Source organism: Colletotrichum fructicola (assembly GCF_000319635.2).
Source record: "Colletotrichum fructicola Nara gc5 chromosome Unknown KSG_Nara_v1_contig07, whole genome shotgun sequence".
NCBI classification, from domain to species: Eukaryota; Fungi; Ascomycota; class Sordariomycetes; order Glomerellales; family Glomerellaceae; genus Colletotrichum; species Colletotrichum fructicola.
The window spans coordinates 4,464,556-4,483,598 of NW_027094057.1; the positions used below are offsets into that span (position 1 = coordinate 4,464,556).

Genomic DNA, 19,043 nt, shown 5'->3' on the forward strand with positions numbered 1-19,043 from the left:
ACGAACTAATGAGATGCGATCCGAAGAAGAAAGTACCGCACACAGTTAAGTGTGCGCCGGGCATCGCTTTCCCAAATCTTATTCTCAAAGTCGGCTTGTAAAAGGAATCCAGCCGTCAGGATTCATATGCAAAGACTGATGGCTGGGCTCAAACTATCAGCCATCAGCCCTAGACATCGAAGGCGTCTCACACTCGATACTCTTACAAGTACCAGGAAGTTTTGTTCCAATCTTAGCCTGCCCCGGATGGACTTGTCCCGCGTGCCAAACCGTAAGAAAGACCGGTAGCACGTGTTAGGCACGTTGGGCAATACTTTGTCTCTAATAACGGCTCGAGTGAGTTGGCCGCGATCACACAGGCCATTGACACGAACAAATTGAGATACATTAATCAACTCTAACGTAATTCAAGTCTATGTCTGAGTATATTGGAGAGAACGGAAAACAAGAAGCATATTGGAAGCTGATCCTCTCAGACAACGCTATTGTGCTAAACCGATAATATGTTGTCTTCCTCGATTTGTAAAAGATGGGCGAGTGCCCAGTCCTGATCATTCGCATACGAATCCTTGTAGTGTCCAGCTCTCCCGTTCACGGACGTGGGATAAATCCAGGCACAGGACCCTCTACCTTCAGGGGTAAAGAGTGCCATGTTAGCTCGAAGGATTCCGTCGGCTTGTTTCTGAGCCCTTGCATCTTCAGTCGCCTTGCTCTGGTGATGCAGGGCAATCGAATTCAGAGTACTCCAATAATGAGGAAATGTATCCCCCCACATGCGATCTTTCCCAAACCAATGCCCGTCCCAGTGTCGAATGGCGACGTCATGAACTCTGTAGTCCGGTTGCTTTCCGGCGAACCTGAGAAGGACCTCTAGTTGAGCCTGGGCGCCATCAAGCCAAGTTTTATCCCCTGTTGATCGATAAAGTTCAAACAGAATGTTCGCTGCAGGCGCGACAATGGACTGTTCAAAATTAACTTCAAACGGGGGATAATTCGTTCCGCGCCTAAGGATATTGTGCCCGTGCCCGATGAATAGATCTCTGGCTCGCCCAAATGACTTCTCGTCCCCTGAAGCCTGAAGCATTCGAAGTCCCTCGAGGACGGGCAGCCCAATGGCATAGAGTGACTCGCCACCTTCAGCATAGAAGTTCTCAAGGGTCATCATGAATCTCTCCATGGGAGCTTTACCCAAAACGGCCGGGATACCGATTGCAGCAGCTACCAAGTGAAGTTGCAGAACCCATGGCCAATTGTAGAGGCGCTTCCGGTTGCTGGTACCTGTCCCAACTGGCGCATCGTAGACGAAACCGTTCTTGTCTTGAAGCTTTGTGCATACGAAGGAGTAGTACGCCGAAAATGACTCCTGCAATCTAGCATCGGGATGTTTCTTCAGCCATCGACCAATCAGAACACCCATCCCTACTCGCTCGCGCCCTGCGTTTCGATCCTGTTGAGTCTCGTAGAACGGGGGCGCCTCTGCTTGGTTGTCGAAGACGATGTAGGCACCGTATAAGAAATCATTGGTGTCCGTGACTTGTTGGTGATCGACAATGAATCTGATTCGACTTCGAATCAAGTCATCGTAGCTGGGGACTGTGTTCAAGAAGATGAGCGATTCTCGTCGGTCGTCCCCCTTTCCGGTAGAAACCCGCAATGTCTTCTCGCCAAAATCTCCTGCATCATGAACATAATGAAAGCCGTCTTTCGTCTGTAGGACCTCTCGTCCATTGACTGTAGTTGTGGAGTTGACAGCCTTCGAACTGCCTCTCATCCGAATAGCGGTGCTCTCCCCACTGACGAGAGTGTGTTTTGGGATGTCGAAATGGATGAACTGACTCGAACGACGGGCACATTGAGAGAAAAAGTCGTCCCAACCGCAATGCCAGAACAAGGTCCACTCGACGACACCGGAGTCGCCCGGCTGCAGCACCGGCATGGACGGGTGAAGAAGAAAGACGCCCCGAGTATTTGAATGGGTTACTTCATCTCGAGACTCAATGCTGTATCCCGACAAAGCTCCACGCGTCAGAACGAGGCCTAAGTCACGACCGCGACCGCCCATTTGACTAAGCTTAACCCATGATGAACAACCTCCATGCGCCCAAACATGTGCATGCGTCCGGTTTTCCAAAGAATCAGTGGTGTTGGTGTAGTGGTCGTTGAATGGCGTGTAAATTGCCAAGGACTGCTCGCCTTTCGCAGCTAGATTAAGCGGTGATGTTCCCCTGTTCGTGAACTCGTAGGTTTCTGTGAAGGAACCAGTTTGACTGTCAAGACGACGGCGCACAAGGACCTCTAGTGGGCCGTAACAGTACTTGGCGTCCGTAGCATTGTGCTCAGCCGAGGATTCGATGTGCGGACTGTTCCAGTGCACCCGATGCAGTAGATTGGCACCGAGGTCCGCGAAGCCTAGTCCCCAGCGACTTCCCAGGGGCTGCCAGGGTGCATTAGCTGGGGAACTGATCCAGTTGAGTGGAATGTCGGCAGAAGGGTCCACAATCTCTAAGACAGCGCCCGTCGTTCGGTCAATGTGGACCGTAAAGTCACCATTCAAGAGGTCAATCGTTCGTACCATGATGGCAAGTCGGTCGTGGGATGCGCAATGCTAGGTGGTGTGTCAAAATCGCCGGCTGCATGAGGATGAAGTAGCTGTCATAGACCAGAGTTGCCACGTGAGCTTTTGAAAAACCTGCTGAGACATCGGGCCATGAGACGAACAGTGATGTGTCCGTCAAAGTTCCGGGCGTCTTAGCGGGGGTTCCCTTGCAACAGAGGCGCTACGAGCCAGCGGGCACACGAATCATGTGCTACAATAGCCGGCAGCTTGGCGCAGTTAGGATTAAGCTTTGCGATGACTTGCATTTGTACGGATGCCGAGCAGCTGCCTGTAACTGAAGGTTCTATCAAAGCCGTTCCGTGGAGCGAGCGATACCACGCATGCAAGGCTCAATCCATCTACCTTATCAACAGCTGTGCCAGACCATGGAAATCATGTTGAGACACGAGCACTATTGCCTCTGGATTACAGGACTGTGCTTGGCACACCCACCGGCTTCCTGAAACTGGAGGGAATACTGGGTCTTACGGAGTCGTTGCACACCATTCCCGGCGTGACGATCTTCTACTTTGTGCGATCTGCGACATCTTGAGGATAGACGGAGTCGCAAGGGACTGATTGGGTCGAATATCCATTCTTGATTGCAAAATAACTATTTTAATACCCCATCTGACTCGACTACAAGATGAACTCCTCCGAGCATCGATGAGACAGAATGAACCAGGAGTAGTCATGGCCCTTCGTAAATACGGTTGCTTCTGGTCGGATGACTTCTGCGAAATACTCGGCACGCGCCAGAAAATGTTATAAATGGGCAACGTCGGTCCTGCATTGTCACGACCTAACCGTTAAGTGCACTCATTTCGTTTTTGCCTGCTTCATTCTTCCAACTCAACTGCGATTCATTTCACCGCCAACGCTTTCTCGCTTCACAATGCAGTTCTCGAACACAATCGTCGCAGCGTTCACTCTGGCCCTCGCCATGTTCGGCGCAGGTGTGAACGCCCGATGTGGACCCCGGAACGGTCTATGCAGCGGGGAGCTCAGCTTCAGATGCTTCGATGTCAGCGCAAACACACCTGTGTGCTGTGACACCATTGACTGCATTGAGTAGCATGTCATCCAACTGTACGTCATCTGCGATGAGGCGCCTGCATGTTGATTCTGTTTGCTTGAATGTATTGACTCACAGAACTAGGTTACCACTTCGGCGTTGCTTGTTCTCAATATCAGGGGAGGATGTTCTATTTAGGCATGAATAAATATGATATATGCTTGTTCCATCCCTTTTTTCGTTTACTACTTTATGCCATGTGAATGTTGCAGTACGTGAATGAGGCCCGAACGAACGGTCCTGCCAATCACGAAAACATGAATTAGGCATCAGCCGAGTATTCATATGCCTAAAGTCCGTAAGCTCCTATCTGAGAATACTGTGAAATAGCGTCAAGAAACGAACCAGATCGTGCCAAGCAACGCCTGCGTACTCAGAGGCGCTCTTGCCATAGTGCGTGAAGCCTAGGGCTTGATAGTAAGGCAAGAGTCTGTCGTAGGTAAGGATTGAGATCCTATCCGCCTGGCCGTTCTGCCTCATATACTCAATGTAAGACTTCATGAGCTTCTTTCCAAATCCAGATCTCTGGTAAGTTGGCGACACAGCCAACGAGTGAAGAGCGATGGTTCTTCCTTCGGCCTGATGACCAACACCGTACTGGGCTGTGGGATCCGTCTTCCAGGCCGGGGGGAAAGACATGTCCTCATCCTTGACAACTCGCGACGTTGATTTCGTCGCTATTACATGCGCAATGAGCTTGTCATTGCCGGAACCAGTTGGAGGAGCAGTGAACACCGGGATATCTCCCTCGGGTTTAGCGATTGTCGAGTTCTCAAGGACAAACAAGCCCAAGCAAAGGTCGGGGCAAACACTCAAGCGATATTCGATCTAGGACAGCGTCTCAAACGTCAAACTAAGATAGGGTATGAAGGACGGAGAAGCGAGGAATAAGATGTCTGCGAGATTGTCTTCGGTCCAGAGATGGTTACGTACCTTTTCGCGAGTTGCTGCCTCTGCGGGCGGGAAAGCCGCTGATTCAACGACGGAGCATCGGTCTAGGTCATCAATTGACAATACTCGAATGTATGCAGCCATGATGTAAGATGAGTCTCGTTTGGATAAGTTGACGGAGAGTCTTGTGCGGTTAGATGCTTGGTGAACTTGAGTCTTTTAACGTTCCGTAGTTGAGTCATGTTGAGTCATGTTGATGGAAGGGAGCACAACACGCGGGGTCTCATGGAGGACAGCCCCAATAGGGCCAGGGGTCCACCGAAATTCTAAAGAAGGAGCCCTGTTATTGGGCTGCCACTTTAGGTGCTGTGCAGAGACAGTGGCTTATGGTGGCTAGTGTTGAGGGGTACAACTCCAATGTTGCTCGGTGCAGTTTTGATTGTGCACTGTATTTTTACTAGGCAGAATCTATCACTTATACTGTGAGAGACCTTGTTTCTTTTGCAATACCCATCGAGATGACATTTATTGAAGTCAAAGTTGCTTCGGTTATAAACATTTCTGGATGAAAGTTTCCTTAAATGCTGTATTCCCATTCAAATATATCATTGTTCTGTATGAATACTTGACACAGTGCCTTTGAAAAGGAACATAGAACGCACAAAACGAGGAGCATTGGTTGATGTGGTTTCCATGAAGGGCTTGCCTCACTACCTACTCATTTGGGAACCGTTCACTAAGTGTATGGTGTCTAGATCAACCCTCTGTGTCTAGATCAACCCTCTCCCATTACTCCTTAAAGTACCCGTCACGTACTGCACATGTGTCTTCTAGCTCGCATCGGATCTGACATGTGTTCTAGGGGCCGCAAAGGCATAGTCTAGGTGGCTAAGCGCGCGGGTCGGGACTTACAAGCAAAGAAAGCCCGAGCAATATTGGTTTAGTCAAATCTTGATTACCAATGCTAAAGCGCCACAGCTGACGACTGTTCTCATGCTGACACAAGTTGCGCGCGGTAACTTCTTGCTCGGAGCCCTTTGATTACACTCTCATTGCCGCAGAGGCCAACGATCTTGATGCTCCGGATGCAATAGGACCAATCCTGTTGTTGGATAAAAACGAGATGAAGTCCATCAAAATGCGATGAAAGACAAGAGTACACCCTGAAGATCGTCCGCGTTCAACAGCGAAACCAAGCTCTCATGTCTGAAATCAAAGCTTTCATCGTACTGGGGGCCACTGGCCGCCAAGGTGGTGCCGTTGTCGACGCATTGTTAACGCATGCCGAAATCAAGATTCTCCCAACTCAAGTTTACGCAATCACTCGACAACCGGCCGGAACCGCTGCTGATCGCCTACGAGAGAGATTCCGTGGAATCAACATTGTTATTGGGGATTTGGGCAACCCCAATGCCATCTTCGAACAATTCAACCCAGAAACATTGAGTCAGTTGGGAGTCTTCCTCGCCCAAGCCCATGGACCAACCGAGCTACCAGACGGAAAGGCATTTATCGACGCCGCAGTGGCCTACGGCATACCTTACTTGGTGTATTCATCTGTGGACCGCGGTGGACGCGAACTGAGCGACGCGGACCCCTCATACTGCAAAACATTCTCAGACAAGTTCTACATTGAACGGCACCTGAAAAATGCCTGTAGTTCTAAAGAGGTCGGAACGCATAACATGGACTATACCATCATTCGCCCAACTTGGTTTGCTGACAATGCCTGGTGGGGATTTCCCGGCCAGCTGTGCATGACTGGATGGAGGGATAACCTGGGAGGGAAGACATTGCAAGTTACGGTCACCAAAGACATTGGCAGATGGGCAGTCGAGGGTCTGGTCAGGCCCGACAGAACCGGCATACGAAATCAAGCTCTCTCAATTGCAAGCGATGAAATCAGTTTCGACCAGGTTGACGCGGCTTTCATAAAGCATACAGGCAGGGGTGTTCCGGTCACAACAGGGCTTTTGGCAAGAGGTATCATCTGGTTGGTCAACGATCTGAATACAATGTTCCGATTTATCGGCGACAGAGGCTATGGAGCCGACTTGCCGTGGTTAAAGACTCACTTGAAGCCAACAACGTTCTACGAATGGGTCCAGAGCGAAGTACCAAAGCAGGCTTAACGAGTGGATGATTGGCTTTGTCCGCGAGCAGACATGAATAAAGATCTTTGGAGAGAATATTCAATTGCTCGAACACACTGTCATTTTTGCGGTCCAATTTTGGTAATCCCAGGCTATCAAAAGGTGAAATGTCAAAAGAAATATCTATTGAACTTTTGGAGACTCAGGTCGCGTCCAGCTGCTGACAGCGAATACTATGTCGGTATTTCTGTACCCGGCTTTGGCTTCCGAACAGTCTCCGCGTCTGCAAACATGAGAAGTGCCGAGCCGCGTGATGTATGTCGATGAACTATACCATAGTTCACTTGCTTATTGCCCAGAGAACCCAGCAATGCCTTTGCATCAGAATTGGAAGCAGCCTCCCGCAACTGAGGAGGATCAAATGCTTTCGCTATCTCCAGAGGAGACAGGGAGACCAGCCGACCCAAGTTGGCGAAACCATGGAACAAGGGCGTGATCATGAGCCCCGTAAGAAATGTTATGGCAGCAGCGGCATATAGGTACGAGTGGTTGGCGATGTAAATGGTGGAAAGCCCCCTATGTTCGCCCTGAAGCCGCTGCTTCTGTCCAGGAAGCACGTAGTTTTCATCCAGTGAAAACTGAGATCGTCTTCTCTGGTAGTCATCAACAGGCACTTCCACGGAGGCTCGGAACATGAGTTCTCGAACAGCTTGGAAGACCCATGGCACTGGGTCCATGAACGCTGGAGCACAGCTTCCATTCAGCATTGATGTGCTATAACGGGCTAGTTCAAATGACAGCAAGCCCTCCGCTTCTTGCTTCCACCTGCCGTTCTCCAGTCTCATGCTTGTGAGGAAAATCGTCTCACAAGTAGTGAGGCAATACCCCCAAAAGTCGAGGATCCCTGAGTTGTATTGACAGGCATGTTTGGATCAACATCATCTCTCATCTGCTGATCAGTCTCAAGGGCGACCGTTGCGTCAGACTGGTAACCGTAGTTTGGATCAAGGGAGAGAGTTCCGTTGATAACAACAATAGGGTAATCTACGATCGCAGGCCGAAGTGTACAATGCTGAGAGACCAATCTTATACTCTTCGTGTCGCTGGGGCAGCCAGTCTCGGCCTTCCAAACAGAGTCGTACGTGAAATCTCGAGGTATATCCTGCGTGACAGGGTTGGCGGTTGACCCAGGTGACGTGACAGTATAATCGGGATATTCGCTGTACCGGATGACACTCGAAAATACCTCGGTTGATTTGTTATATGCTCCATTGGCGTCGTGGAGATTCGGAAGCTCAGTTATGGTCACTGAATCGCAGTTGATGGAGAACCCAGCTCCTCTGAGCCAACCAGCGCATGTCCCATCGCAAAATGCAAGATTCTCCCCGATCGCTGCCCTATTCTCAAGGATGATTCCTGGGTAGTAGAAATATCGCCTTGTCAAGTCGCTGAATGTTTCAGTCGGATATCCAATGGACTTTGTGTCGTGGTCCCAAATTCCAGAATAACCCCGGGGCAACTGCTGGATCATACGGATCTCGCCCAGATCAAAGCGGCCCTCGAAGGTTCCGTGCCCTGGAGTCAACGCCCTCTGTATTAGCGGGGAGTTGATAGCGACTATCGTGGCCATAATGCTGGCAATAGCGGCGAAGTTGGGTCCTCGTAAAACGACTTCTTGCACTGCGTCAACAAAGCCTTGTCCAACGATCCATCGGGCGTGCAAATCTCGGACTGAAGTTGGTTCTTCTATGCTCCTTCTCCGCCACGAAATCGCGACGCCCTTGGAAAGCGCAAGCTGGAGTAGGATGTTTGCGGCTGTTGCAATGATGGCAGCCAGCACAGTTGGAGATACTGTCCAAGAACCGGTAGCAGTACCGTCAGCAACAAGAACGACAACTATCATTGTGCCGGAAAGCACCCAAGTCATGATAATAGACAGGGCAGCGAGAAACGGTATCCGTTTCCAACGGCCAGGTAGCCATCGATAAACTGTTTGAGATGCAGACTCGTCGTTGGTACTCGTGTTGGATCTGTCATCCTTCTGAGAAACGAGTGGTTCTTTTGCCCCTCCATTGTCCATATTAGGCCGCCACGCTAAATTGCCGTTCCTCGTCTCTCCTGAATCGTATAACGACATTGCGACTTTTGCTGTTGGTTGGAAGTCGAGTGAGGCGAAGAGGAAATAACTCGAAGCTCAGCAGTCATCTTCTTGCGGCTTCCGATCAGATGTAGTCTGCGAATGCTCGTGGGAGTTGCATTCGATGTGTAAATAGTGCGAAAAGGGTCGGAAGCCAGTCCGCCGGCAAAAGTCTGGGCTGCCATTTCTTGAAGTGGGTGGGTGGGATGTTATGCTGATCGATCTGCCCCCCGACGGCGCTGAAAATCAGGCACCAGTGAACCAGGTTGCGCCCGAAGCCCCTCTCATTTCAGCCATCTAGTTTCGCACGCCAAGAGAGGCACAGGAGGCACAGGAGGCACAGGAGCCACCTCACCAAGCGACCAATTAGCAGCATTTCTTGTTACGCGCTTATTCCTCAAGATGGCGCTTCAGAAGGACCGTACACAGAGGCTGACCTTCAGGGGCACATTCTAGAGTCAATTCGCCGGGGTTGGGTTCAGCAACCCCGTTCTTCTTCGTTGTCCTCGTCAGACTTTGAATACCAACAGCAGCCTGATCGAACATTAGCTACCCGTGGCGAGTTCATAATGAAAACGGGGAGAACCGTTCTTGTCTCGTTTTAGACGTGATCTTGGATCATCGGACAAACGAGAAAATCGTACATAGGTATGCACACATGTCCTTCACAAAAATGCACGCTGCCGTCCTATGACGACTGTTGGCGTTGCACTGAGCAGTCGGGGAAAAGAATGTCAACGATGGTGATATTTGTCTGGAGGACGAATTTGGTTCAATGAAGTAGCACGAATGGTGACTAAGATGAGACATGCTTGGATTGTAGGACAAGAAGCTCAACAGACCTTTCAACCCCTCACGACCTTTTCCAATCTGCTTGACAGGAAACCCCCCTTTTTACTCTATTTGACTCTCACTGCGCCCATAATGCTGCTCAAATTTGCCATGGAGATGAATGCAAGTTATTTCAAGAAGTTGACCGAGCTGGAGATCCCAAAATGGCTCTGGACCTTTGTGGCCACAGGATGCATGAGCACATACGGCACGTTTGTGAATCCAACTTTTCGACAATATCCAATTTCACACTGCTGCACCATCACAGCCTCTATCGTCCTACGAGCGCCCGGGTTTGAAGCCCACTTACGCACTTGTTACGGGCGCAAGTGCAGGAATTGGTTATGGCATCGCAGAGGAACTCGTGAGTAATGGGCTTGGTTTGTTTCTCCTTGGCCATTTTGCAGATGAGGTTGCGACGTCCGCTGCAAGGCCCAGAATACTGGCAGGAAACGACCATGTCTCGACGATTATCTTGGACGCAAGGGTTGCAACACCAGAGGAGATCAGAGCCGCCATCGAGAACACCATTACGAACAGAGAGTTGCAGCTCTCTACTCTCGTCAACAACGTGGGTTCAAACCTGATTTCGCACCCTTTCCGCACACTCGCAGTCAGAAGCCGAACGCGAGACTCAGAACGTGCATTGCTTGTGTATTGTGCCTGGGGATGTGAAGAGTCAAGGGACTTCGTTATGGGTAGCGAAGGGGTCTCCAGACTCCAACACCTTTGGAAGGCTAATATTGAGTTGGGTTAACGGCGCCATTGCCACAGGGTGCCGGGAGTTGAGATCCTACTGGCTCCATGACTTGCAATATTATTCGCTGCGTGTCATTCCGGAGAGCCAAAAGACCAGGGCGTTGATTGACGTGATGGGAAATGAGAGGGAGGCGTTCAATAGCGTCTACAGGAAAGTTGAATAGGTCAAAAGAGTACTCACCCGAGTCTCAAAGGTGACGTTAGGATGCCATCCTTTTCGGTCTGCGATAGTACGATGCTGAATACATTCTCGAGAGACTCAAGACGACTTTCCTCCGTGTCGCATGCTTTCACAAACTCCGTTTTGCCGCCCATATTCTGCTTCACAGTACCATTGACCAACATCTTCTTGCCGTAGATCTCCTGCTCGTTGCTATCGCTGGAGGCATTTGTTCGCCGCAGAAACTTCACGACGAGGAGGTTGCGGACCTGGTTACTGTCGGGATGTGTGCTCATCCAGTGATTGACGACGCCCCAGTCAGGCTGTAGAAATTCGATTTCCGCAAAGGCATAAAACGAGTTCCACGGCTGAGAAGGGTTGTTACGGTATTGGTAGATCCACTGTTTGCTGGAGTCTACTCGATGCGCTTGCGTAGGTAGCCAATCCTTCGCAAGACGTATTTGTTGCGTTCCGAGATTGTTGTGAACAAGGCCTTCAACCAATGGTATTGGCTTTGTTGCACCGTCGCCGCCAAACGCAACGTCTGAATGGTATTTAGAACCATCTGCGAATGTCACAATGTTTACAATATGACCCCTGAGGAGGCAGGGTGTCAGAGGGAGGTAGAATTGGTACCGGATATGGACCGGATATGATGAATGGGGAATTAAGTGCCTTACCAGCCTGGGAAGTCGCCCTTTGGCACGCCCTCAATGCGTGGTCGAGTTCTGACACCAGCGGTGTACGCATCAAAGCCCAGAGCCCGCAGGATATGGTTGTATAAAATCGCGATTTCCATGCAAAATCCACCGCGTCCGCGCTTGTCGGTGACCATTTTCCTGAACAGGTACTGAGGATCGAGACTGATGTTGTGTGATGGGTTGTAATGCAGAGACAGGTTTTCGTAAGGTAACGTTGAGATTGTGTGGATGTGAAGCATTGTCAAAAACTCCAGAGTAGGCGGTTCATGGTGGCATCGTTCAGGAACGCCAATGCATTCTAAGTAAAGACTGACCTGGTCTGGTGAATACGCCGAGGTCATCTTGGCGATCGCGCGAAACACACGAAAAACAAGTCATAGGGCTGCAAAGCTACAAAAACGCGTCCAGAACATGCGATGGAGTTCGGAACGGTGCCATGGTAAATATACATGTGATCCAAACCCGTCCGTGACTCAGGCCGTGAGTCAACAGCTGGGCCGTGTCAATCCGGCGGTGTCGTGACCGAAGTCCCGGATGTTGCAATAAGACGGCAATATCACCTCGGCTCGTAGCGTAGTACCGAGCATGTCCGATGATCGGGAGATGCGCCGCGAGATTTAGCGGGTCAGTCTGCTGAAACCCCGGATCTCTCGTCGGTCTACGTGTCAAGTCGAGGACTGGGTCTAACTCGAAACAGTAATAGCCGAGGCACTTCTCGCGCGCGCGCGTCATGAGAACACTCCGAGAGACGGAAGACGCCCCCTGATGAGCATTAGACTTCACGAGTAGCCGGCACGGCCGAGGACGGGATTTCTACAAAATCTTATCGGTGCCATTCTGAGACCTCCATTTCCCCAGACAGTTCCTGCAGTCTTCATCCCACACTCCACAGCCTCCGCAATCACTCAATCACCATGCCGAATACCCCGGATTGGGTCAAGAAGCTCCAGCCCTCTGGGCCCCAGGGCACAGAGCTCCTGGCTCAGGAGAGGGCAAAGTCCAACCTCAATGTCGACCAGCTCGCCACTTTCATGTTCACCAACGAGGCTCTCGAGCGCAACGAGAGGATACTGAACATCCTCAAGGCCGATCCCGTTTTTGACAAGACGCAAAACTACTTCCGAGGCCGCGAGAGCCGCATTGAGGCGTCGCTGGCAAGAGGCAAGAGGCTCTTCCAATTGAACAAGCAGCACAACTGGTCCCGCGACGAGTACCAGGTTGCCAATGAGCTCATCAGCGAGCCCACGCCTTATGGCCTGCACGCCAGCATGTTCCTCGTTACCCTCCGCGAGCAGGGTACTCCGGAGCAGCACAAGATTTTCCTCGAGCCTGCCGAAAACTACGAGATCATCGGATGCTATGCTCAAACCGAGCTCGGCCATGGCTCCAACGTCCGCGGCTTGGAGACAACGGCAACGTGGGACCCTGCCGACAAGACCTTTGTCATGCATTCCCCCCACCTGACAGCCTCCAAATGGTGGATTGGCTCTCTCGGAAAGATGGCTACCCACGCCGTGGTTATGGCTCAGTTAATCATCAACGGCAAAGCCCTCGGCCCTCACCCATTCGTTGTTCCTATTAGGGACAAGAACAGCCACGAGCCTCTACCGAATGTGCACGTCGGCGATATCGGCCCCAAGTTTGGCTACAACACAATGGATAACGGATTTCTGTTGCTGAACAACGTCAAGATCCCACACAACCACATGCTTGCCCGCTTCTCGTCCGTCGACCCGCAGACAAGCAAGTACAGTAGGCCCGCGAACCCATCTCTGGTTTATGGCACTCTCACTTGGGTGCGCTCGAACATCGTCCTCCAAGCAGGCTCCGTTCTGGCTAAAGGCGTTACCATTGCCACCCGCTACTGTGCTGTTCGCCGGCAATTCCAAGACCGAGACGCACCTGCGAACGAACCTGGTGAGAACCAGGTCCTCAACTACACCATGGTACAGATCCGACTGCTGCCACTTCTCGCCGCGACATTCGCGCTGCACTTCACCGGTCGCGGTATGATCAACTTGTACAACGAAAACCAGAAGCGCATGAAGGCCGATGCCGGCAAGCTCAGCGATTCTACCCGCAACCCGGGCCCTGAAGAGCTGAACCCCGGAACGGATTTGCTCGCCGACCTGCATGCCACATCTTGTGCCCTGAAGGCATATGGCTCAACCGTTGCGGGCGAGGGCCTCGAAGTCTGCCGTCGTGCCTGTGGCGGTCACGGCTACTCATCTTTCAGCGGCATCGGCAGCTGGTACGCTGACTATCTCCCAACACTGACCTGGGAGGGCGACAACTACATGCTCACGCAGCAAGTGTCTCGTTACTTGCTGAAGTCAGCACGTGCGGTACTCAAGGGTAAGGCTGGAAACAACGATACCACAAGAATCCTTACCGAGTTCCTGCGCCGCCGCGACATCGGTGCGGCTTTCGACGTGCTAGGCTCTGACGAGGACCTGGTCTCAGCATTTGCCTGGCGTGTCTCGTTCCTCACTTTCGAGGCTCTTCGCCACAGAGATGAGGACAAGCAATCCTGGAACAGTTTGCTCGTTGACTTCTGGCGCCTTAGCACCGCACACGCTCAGTACATGGTGGTTAAGAACTTTCACCAGGCGCTTAACGACAAGTCTACTACCGATCAGCTGGACAAGGATACCGTTGGGCTTCTGCACAAGCTGTTCAGATTGTATGCCCTGACAACCCTCGAGCGTGAGGCGAGTGAGTTCTACAGCTCGGCGGCTGTGACCGTCCGCCAGATCACCCTTGCGAGAACCAAGGCTGTAATGACCTTGCTTGAGGAGATCAGACCTCATGCCGTGCGGTTGGTCGACGCGTGGAAGTTCGACGATTGGGTACTTGACAGCAGTCTTGGCAGATTTGATGGAAAGGTTTACGAGGACATGTTCAAACGGGCCAGCGAGGATAACCCGTTGAACAGCGTCACCTTTGATCCTTACCCGAACAGCAAGGTGCTGTTCAAGAAGGACGAGAGAAAGAACCTGAGAAGCAAGTTGTAATTATGGTACAGGTTTATAGACAGACGGTCGTTTAGAACTAGAGTTCATTTTGGTAGAGAGTGGTAGACAGTTGGTTTCGCTCGGCGCTGGGGTTTCGTATACTGAAATAACATTGAAGAAGCTTTGACTGGTCATTGACAATTCGCCGCAAATGGTGCACAATTTCTCTGCTTCCAGTTCATATTATATGGTATGGTGTCATTAAAGTTCTCGTTCAAGTTATGTGTACGGATCACATTAAAAACGCAACAAACAGTGGCCACAGAGCGTGATCAACCTACTTCCACACTGGGTTTGGTAGTGCAAATCTACTGGACAGAAAACATAAGACAGCCATTCGAAGGGGCTCAAAGCAAAAGTAGTTGCAATTCTCAGTTTGGCTCGAAACACCAAACGATTTCTTCAGCAGAAGTAAGCTTGACTTCAACGAGACGTAATCAACCCGAGATTCTAGCTGGAGAGTCGACCGGCAATAACGTGCCGAAGGAATCGCATCTTTTCAAAGTGGGGTTAGTGAATGGCAGCACGTGGAATAATGCTTGTTTCGTCTTGGCTTCCTGAGGCCTGCCCGGAAGTCGGCTTCGAATGTGACCCCACGCTGGAATTACTATGCAGTAGTTCCCGTCACGGTTTGCGCGTCGAAGCGGGCCCTGAACAAGAATGTCTCGAATTAGAGTCGCGGAGACTCTCCACGTGTGACATTTCAAAGATCCACTACAACAATGAACCCGTTGGAGCATCACTGACATTGACTGCAACGCATCGGCAGGAGTCCGACAGGAAAAATGAGACCAATCAAAAGGGAAGAATCGCATCACCAGGGCTGGAGGGTCACATCTCAAGATATTGGGCTCAGTTCGTATCTTCCCTTTTGGTCCTCTGTCGTGTGCCCACCTCCACAGCCTAGGTAATCATATAAGACGGAAAACCTCACCCCGCCATTGAGGTTGAATGTTGAATTCTGCTTTCCAACCATCTATCAAAATGTCTGCAACGAATGATCCTACGAAGCAACTCGTCCCCGACGTTGTTGCAGCTGCCAGCGATACGGACGGCCAGCCACCGGCGGAACTTGTTTCTGCTAGAAAGCAGTCATGGAGTGACATTTTCACTATTGCCTGTGCCGGCTTTGCTTTGATTAGCGATGGGTACCAGAACAACCTGATGTAAGCTTTCATGCGGATGAAAAGACTGCTTGATTTGTTGACTGAACTCCATAGGACTATGACAAACGTCGTACTCAAGGCGGAATATCCTCAACAGTACACGTCCGTAGTCAGCACTCGGGTTTCCAACTCTCTTCTCATCGGCGAAATCATCGGCCAGGTTACTATTGGCCTCACCTGCGACTACCTTGGGCGCAAGTTCGCCATCGTTTTGACGACCGCCTTGATTGTTTTGGGCTCGATTCTGGCAACTGCGGCCAGTGGAGTCACCATTGATGGCATGTTTTGGATGATGACTGTCGCTCGTGGCATCATAGGCTTCGGTGCTGGTGGAGAGTATCCCGCCTCTTCAACATCTGCGTCAGAAGCCGCGAACGAACACTCTCTGAAGAACAGGGGCCCGATTTTCATCCTCGTCACGAACTTGCCGCTGTCATTTGGCGGGCCTTTGGCAGTCAGCATCTTTCTCATTGTATTCTCTGCCGCTGCTGGTCCTCAACACCTATCGACGATCTGGCGCGTATGTTTCGGAATCGGATGCGCTCTGCCTTTGACAGTATTCTACTTTCGACTGAAAATGCTGAACTCCAAATTATACCGCCGCGGAGCAATCAAACGTCATGTGCCATACAGATTGGTAATTCGATACTATTGGAAGCGCCTCATAGGAACCGCTGGTGCATGGTTTTTATACGACTTTGTCACCTTCCCAAACGGCGTTTTCTCCGGTGTCATTATCTCATCTGTCGTCAAAGACTCCAGCATCAAGTCTACTGCAGAGTACCAACTCCTTCTCGGCGCTATAGGTCTGCCCGGTGTTCTTCTGGGTGCATACTTATGCGATCGAATCGGCCGCAAGAACGTCATGATGCTGGGATTCTCTGGCTATCTTGTATTTGGCCTGATAATTGGGGTGGCATACGACCAAATCACCAAGATTCTACCTCTTTTCGTAGTTTTCTACGGCCTTATGCAAAGTTCTGGCAACATGGGACCGGGTGATATGCTTGGGTTGCTTTCTTCAGAGTCCTATGCAACCGCAGTTCGCGGAACCTGCTACGGTCTCTCTGCTGCAGTGGGCAAGGCTGGTGCAGCGATCGGAACACAGGCTTTCACACCAATCCAAGCTAGTCTTGGAAAGCGCTGGACATTCATCATCGCTGCCATATGTGGAGTTGTTGGCGTTCTGGTGACTTACTTCTTCGTTCCGAACCTCAAAGGTGACGATCTCTCAGAAGAGGACGCCAGGTTCCACGCGTATCTACTCAGCCAGGGCTGGGACGGTGAAGTGGGAGAAAAGGACACTCCAGGCGTGGTTGGAGACGAGCCTGAGGTTAGAGTCGCACACGAGGGCAGTGCCAAGAAGACATAAGAGACGAAAGCATCACATGAGAAAGTTGGATTCGCGGAAGGGTGAGTCGGGAAAATTTGGGCAGAAAAGCCCAGCAAGAAAATCAACTGCCCGAGAGAACGACCTGATTGAGCTGCATGGAACCTTGAATACAGCCAACAACAGCACTTGTAGATGGCAAAATTGAAGTCTTAGCCCACGAACCACCGCGGCCAACCCCCAAACATCAGGCAATAGTATCTTTCGCCTCCATCGATGGCTTTTGTGCATAAAGGACGTGCCTAGAGCCATGGTCAGTCCCGACTTTTACAATCATATGTAGTTACTGCAAGAAGAGCAACAACTTACTGGTTGACCAAGATGTGAGCTGCCCCCGACTTCAACTCTTTGCGCACATGGCTGAGCATGACAAGCACCTCCTCCTGAGTCTTACCCAAGAACCCACAAAAGAGCTTAAGAGTAAAGCCTTCGAGACCGACGAGCAGCTGACTGAGACAAATCATACCCACATCTCTGAGTTGCGGATCCTTGGCCCACTGCCCACTCGGGGCCTTGAACTTCTGAGACTCGACATTATCGAACACTGTGCTACGCAGGCAACTCTCAACCTGACTACCAGGGCGCGCAGTACGTCCCATAGAGTCGAATGCCGTGAGGTACTTTCTGTTCCACTTGAAGACAGCGAATTCCTCGGTGTACGTGTTGTCCTCTGAGTAGTACAAATCACCCATTTCCTGAAATTCGACCCAGCCACCAGGGTTCAAATGACTAAACATAGTATCAGAAAGAACATGGCCTGTGCATTCAAACGAGGAATCAAGACGTACTGGTAAGTATTCTGGATGAGTTTAGGCCAGTCTGCGATAGCGACGACCATATACCGACAGAAGATGTAATCATACTTTGCAACACCAACCCAAGAGCTCTCAACATCATCGATCTCTTGGACCCTTTTGAAGGCGTGGGTGATGTTTCACTGAGTACTGCTTGTTGCGTGTGGCACTTGAGCAAGCTATAAGTTTCAGTTCTGCGCATCACTTTTTAGTTACGGGAATCCCCATTCAGAAGACCGCACTTTTTACATTGCTAGTACGCGGTAAGATAGTCGAGTCTTTATCTGTTAACAATGAGCGGTGGGTAGTTGAAATGAAATACTAGGCTGGGATTTCCGCAGATGATTGACTCCCGGGATCGATGAATAAGTAGTGAGATTAAGATGAAGAGAATTCATTATTCCTACCGGCGTATCAACTGCAAGAATCAACTCATTTGACACTCGGTCAGTAGTTAGACGCGTCTTCAATGGAAGCTGTCTAGCAAAGAAAAACCCACCCGTGCAGGTGGGCCAACACGGTCTCGGCCGAGAACCAGCCATGCGGACCAAGACCGGGCTCACCGAGATCTTGTTGCACCGGCATTTCAAGACTTTGCCTACAGCAATCTGTCTTCTTGAAGCGAACTCCGATTGCCATTGAGAAAACAAGCTTGACCAGAGCTATGTTATAGTTTTCGACAAGTCCATTATGCAATCGACACAAAGCACACTTTTTTAACGTATTCAAGTTACCAGCTCATTCATCGGCACCTGTAAAAGATAAGATCTCACTGCCTTGCCTTTCAGAGTCTCGCTACTGTCCAATATTCAAGCCAGTTGACTATCTATGTTGGGATATCAGCAGAGTCCCAATCATTTGGCACGTGTGGAGTGGACTCGGAAGTTTCTTTCGCGGCGTACGAGTCACGCTGAAGTGTCGTGACCAATTGTCAGGGCTCTCTGCTCCCAGTCAGTGCGGGATTTGCACCCATTCATTCCGCTGGTCCTCAGTATCGTTGATAAGCTTCCTGAGGTAGATCTTACTCCTGTTAAGACCAATTGCCTCTGATGATGTGGTAATGGTGAGGTTCGGCTAGCGCAAACGGAGACGACCATAACCTCACTTAATCGCTTGGCGCGCGGGACTCAGACTCACGTTCATGATATGATTGCAAAGACAGAGTAAGGCTGGGCTCAAGGCGGGAGAAAGACAGCTGGTGAAACCAGGTCCAGGGTGAGATTGGTGGACAAATGAAATTCTCAAATTCTGCATGACTCTGCACACAGAGTGCGTTGACACGACTCGTCGACAGGGATGCTGGCCTCCAACCCAAAAGGACAACCCAGCTCGAAAGTCAATTCGACATGCTAAGGTTTATCATGGTCAGCAACTGAAAAGAAACCCCACTAGAAAGAGGTGAGCTCATTTCCAACACTGGTGAATACGGATATCGG

The 19,043-nt window shown here is 50.7% G+C and overlaps 8 protein-coding genes across 8 annotated transcripts; 3 read left to right on the forward strand and 5 right to left on the reverse strand.

Moving 5' to 3' along the window:
* Positions 1 to 490: 490 nt before the first annotated feature.
* On the reverse strand, positions 491 to 2,575 carry CGGC5_v012999 (uncharacterized protein; the record flags this gene model as incomplete). The annotated part of the gene is made up of 1 exon (XM_032036410.2): positions 491 to 2,575. One exon carries the CDS (start codon positions 2,573 to 2,575, stop codon positions 491 to 493), a length of 2,085 nt encoding a protein of 694 aa, XP_031884541.2.
* A 1,358-nt stretch (positions 2,576 to 3,933) lies between these two features.
* PAA1-0 (Polyamine N-acetyltransferase 1) lies at positions 3,934 to 4,706 on the reverse strand (the record flags this gene model as incomplete). The annotated part of the gene is made up of 3 exons (XM_032036408.1): positions 3,934 to 3,960; positions 4,017 to 4,499; positions 4,605 to 4,706. The coding sequence occupies 3 exons, from the start codon at positions 4,704 to 4,706 to the stop codon at positions 3,934 to 3,936; spliced, it is 612 nt and encodes a 203-aa protein (XP_031884543.1).
* Positions 4,707 to 5,764: 1,058 nt separating this feature from the next.
* On the forward strand, positions 5,765 to 6,694 carry NMRAL1-0 (NmrA-like family domain-containing protein 1; the record flags this gene model as incomplete). The annotated part of the gene is made up of 2 exons (XM_066152783.1): positions 5,765 to 6,008; positions 6,060 to 6,694. The coding sequence occupies 2 exons, from the start codon at positions 5,765 to 5,767 to the stop codon at positions 6,692 to 6,694; spliced, it is 879 nt and encodes a 292-aa protein (XP_066007844.1).
* An 802-nt stretch (positions 6,695 to 7,496) lies between these two features.
* On the reverse strand, positions 7,497 to 8,558 carry CGGC5_v013002 (uncharacterized protein; the record flags this gene model as incomplete). The annotated part of the gene is made up of 1 exon (XM_032036406.2): positions 7,497 to 8,558. One exon carries the CDS (start codon positions 8,556 to 8,558, stop codon positions 7,497 to 7,499), a length of 1,062 nt encoding a protein of 353 aa, XP_031884371.2.
* A 2,001-nt stretch (positions 8,559 to 10,559) lies between these two features.
* nhoA (N-hydroxyarylamine O-acetyltransferase) lies at positions 10,560 to 11,584 on the reverse strand (the record flags this gene model as incomplete). The annotated part of the gene is made up of 2 exons (XM_032036405.2): positions 10,560 to 11,139; positions 11,223 to 11,584. 2 exons carry the CDS (start codon positions 11,582 to 11,584, stop codon positions 10,560 to 10,562), a joined length of 942 nt encoding a protein of 313 aa, XP_031884640.2.
* Positions 11,585 to 12,157: 573 nt separating this feature from the next.
* Positions 12,158 to 14,257, forward strand: ACX1 (Peroxisomal acyl-coenzyme A oxidase 1; the record flags this gene model as incomplete). Its single annotated transcript, XM_032036403.1, has 1 exon — positions 12,158 to 14,257. The coding sequence occupies one exon, from the start codon at positions 12,158 to 12,160 to the stop codon at positions 14,255 to 14,257; it is 2,100 nt and encodes a 699-aa protein (XP_031884493.1).
* Positions 14,258 to 15,241: 984 nt separating this feature from the next.
* On the forward strand, positions 15,242 to 16,795 carry GIT1-0 (Glycerophosphoinositol permease 1; the record flags this gene model as incomplete). Its single annotated transcript, XM_066152784.1, has 2 exons — positions 15,242 to 15,423; positions 15,478 to 16,795. The coding sequence occupies 2 exons, from the start codon at positions 15,242 to 15,244 to the stop codon at positions 16,793 to 16,795; spliced, it is 1,500 nt and encodes a 499-aa protein (XP_066007845.1).
* Positions 16,796 to 17,000: 205 nt separating this feature from the next.
* On the reverse strand, positions 17,001 to 17,651 carry tdiE-2 (putative methyltransferase tdiE; the record flags this gene model as incomplete). Its single annotated transcript, XM_032036399.2, has 3 exons — positions 17,001 to 17,055; positions 17,123 to 17,542; positions 17,602 to 17,651. 3 exons carry the CDS (start codon positions 17,649 to 17,651, stop codon positions 17,001 to 17,003), a joined length of 525 nt encoding a protein of 174 aa, XP_031884396.2.
* Between the last annotated feature and the right edge of the window lie 1,392 nt (positions 17,652 to 19,043).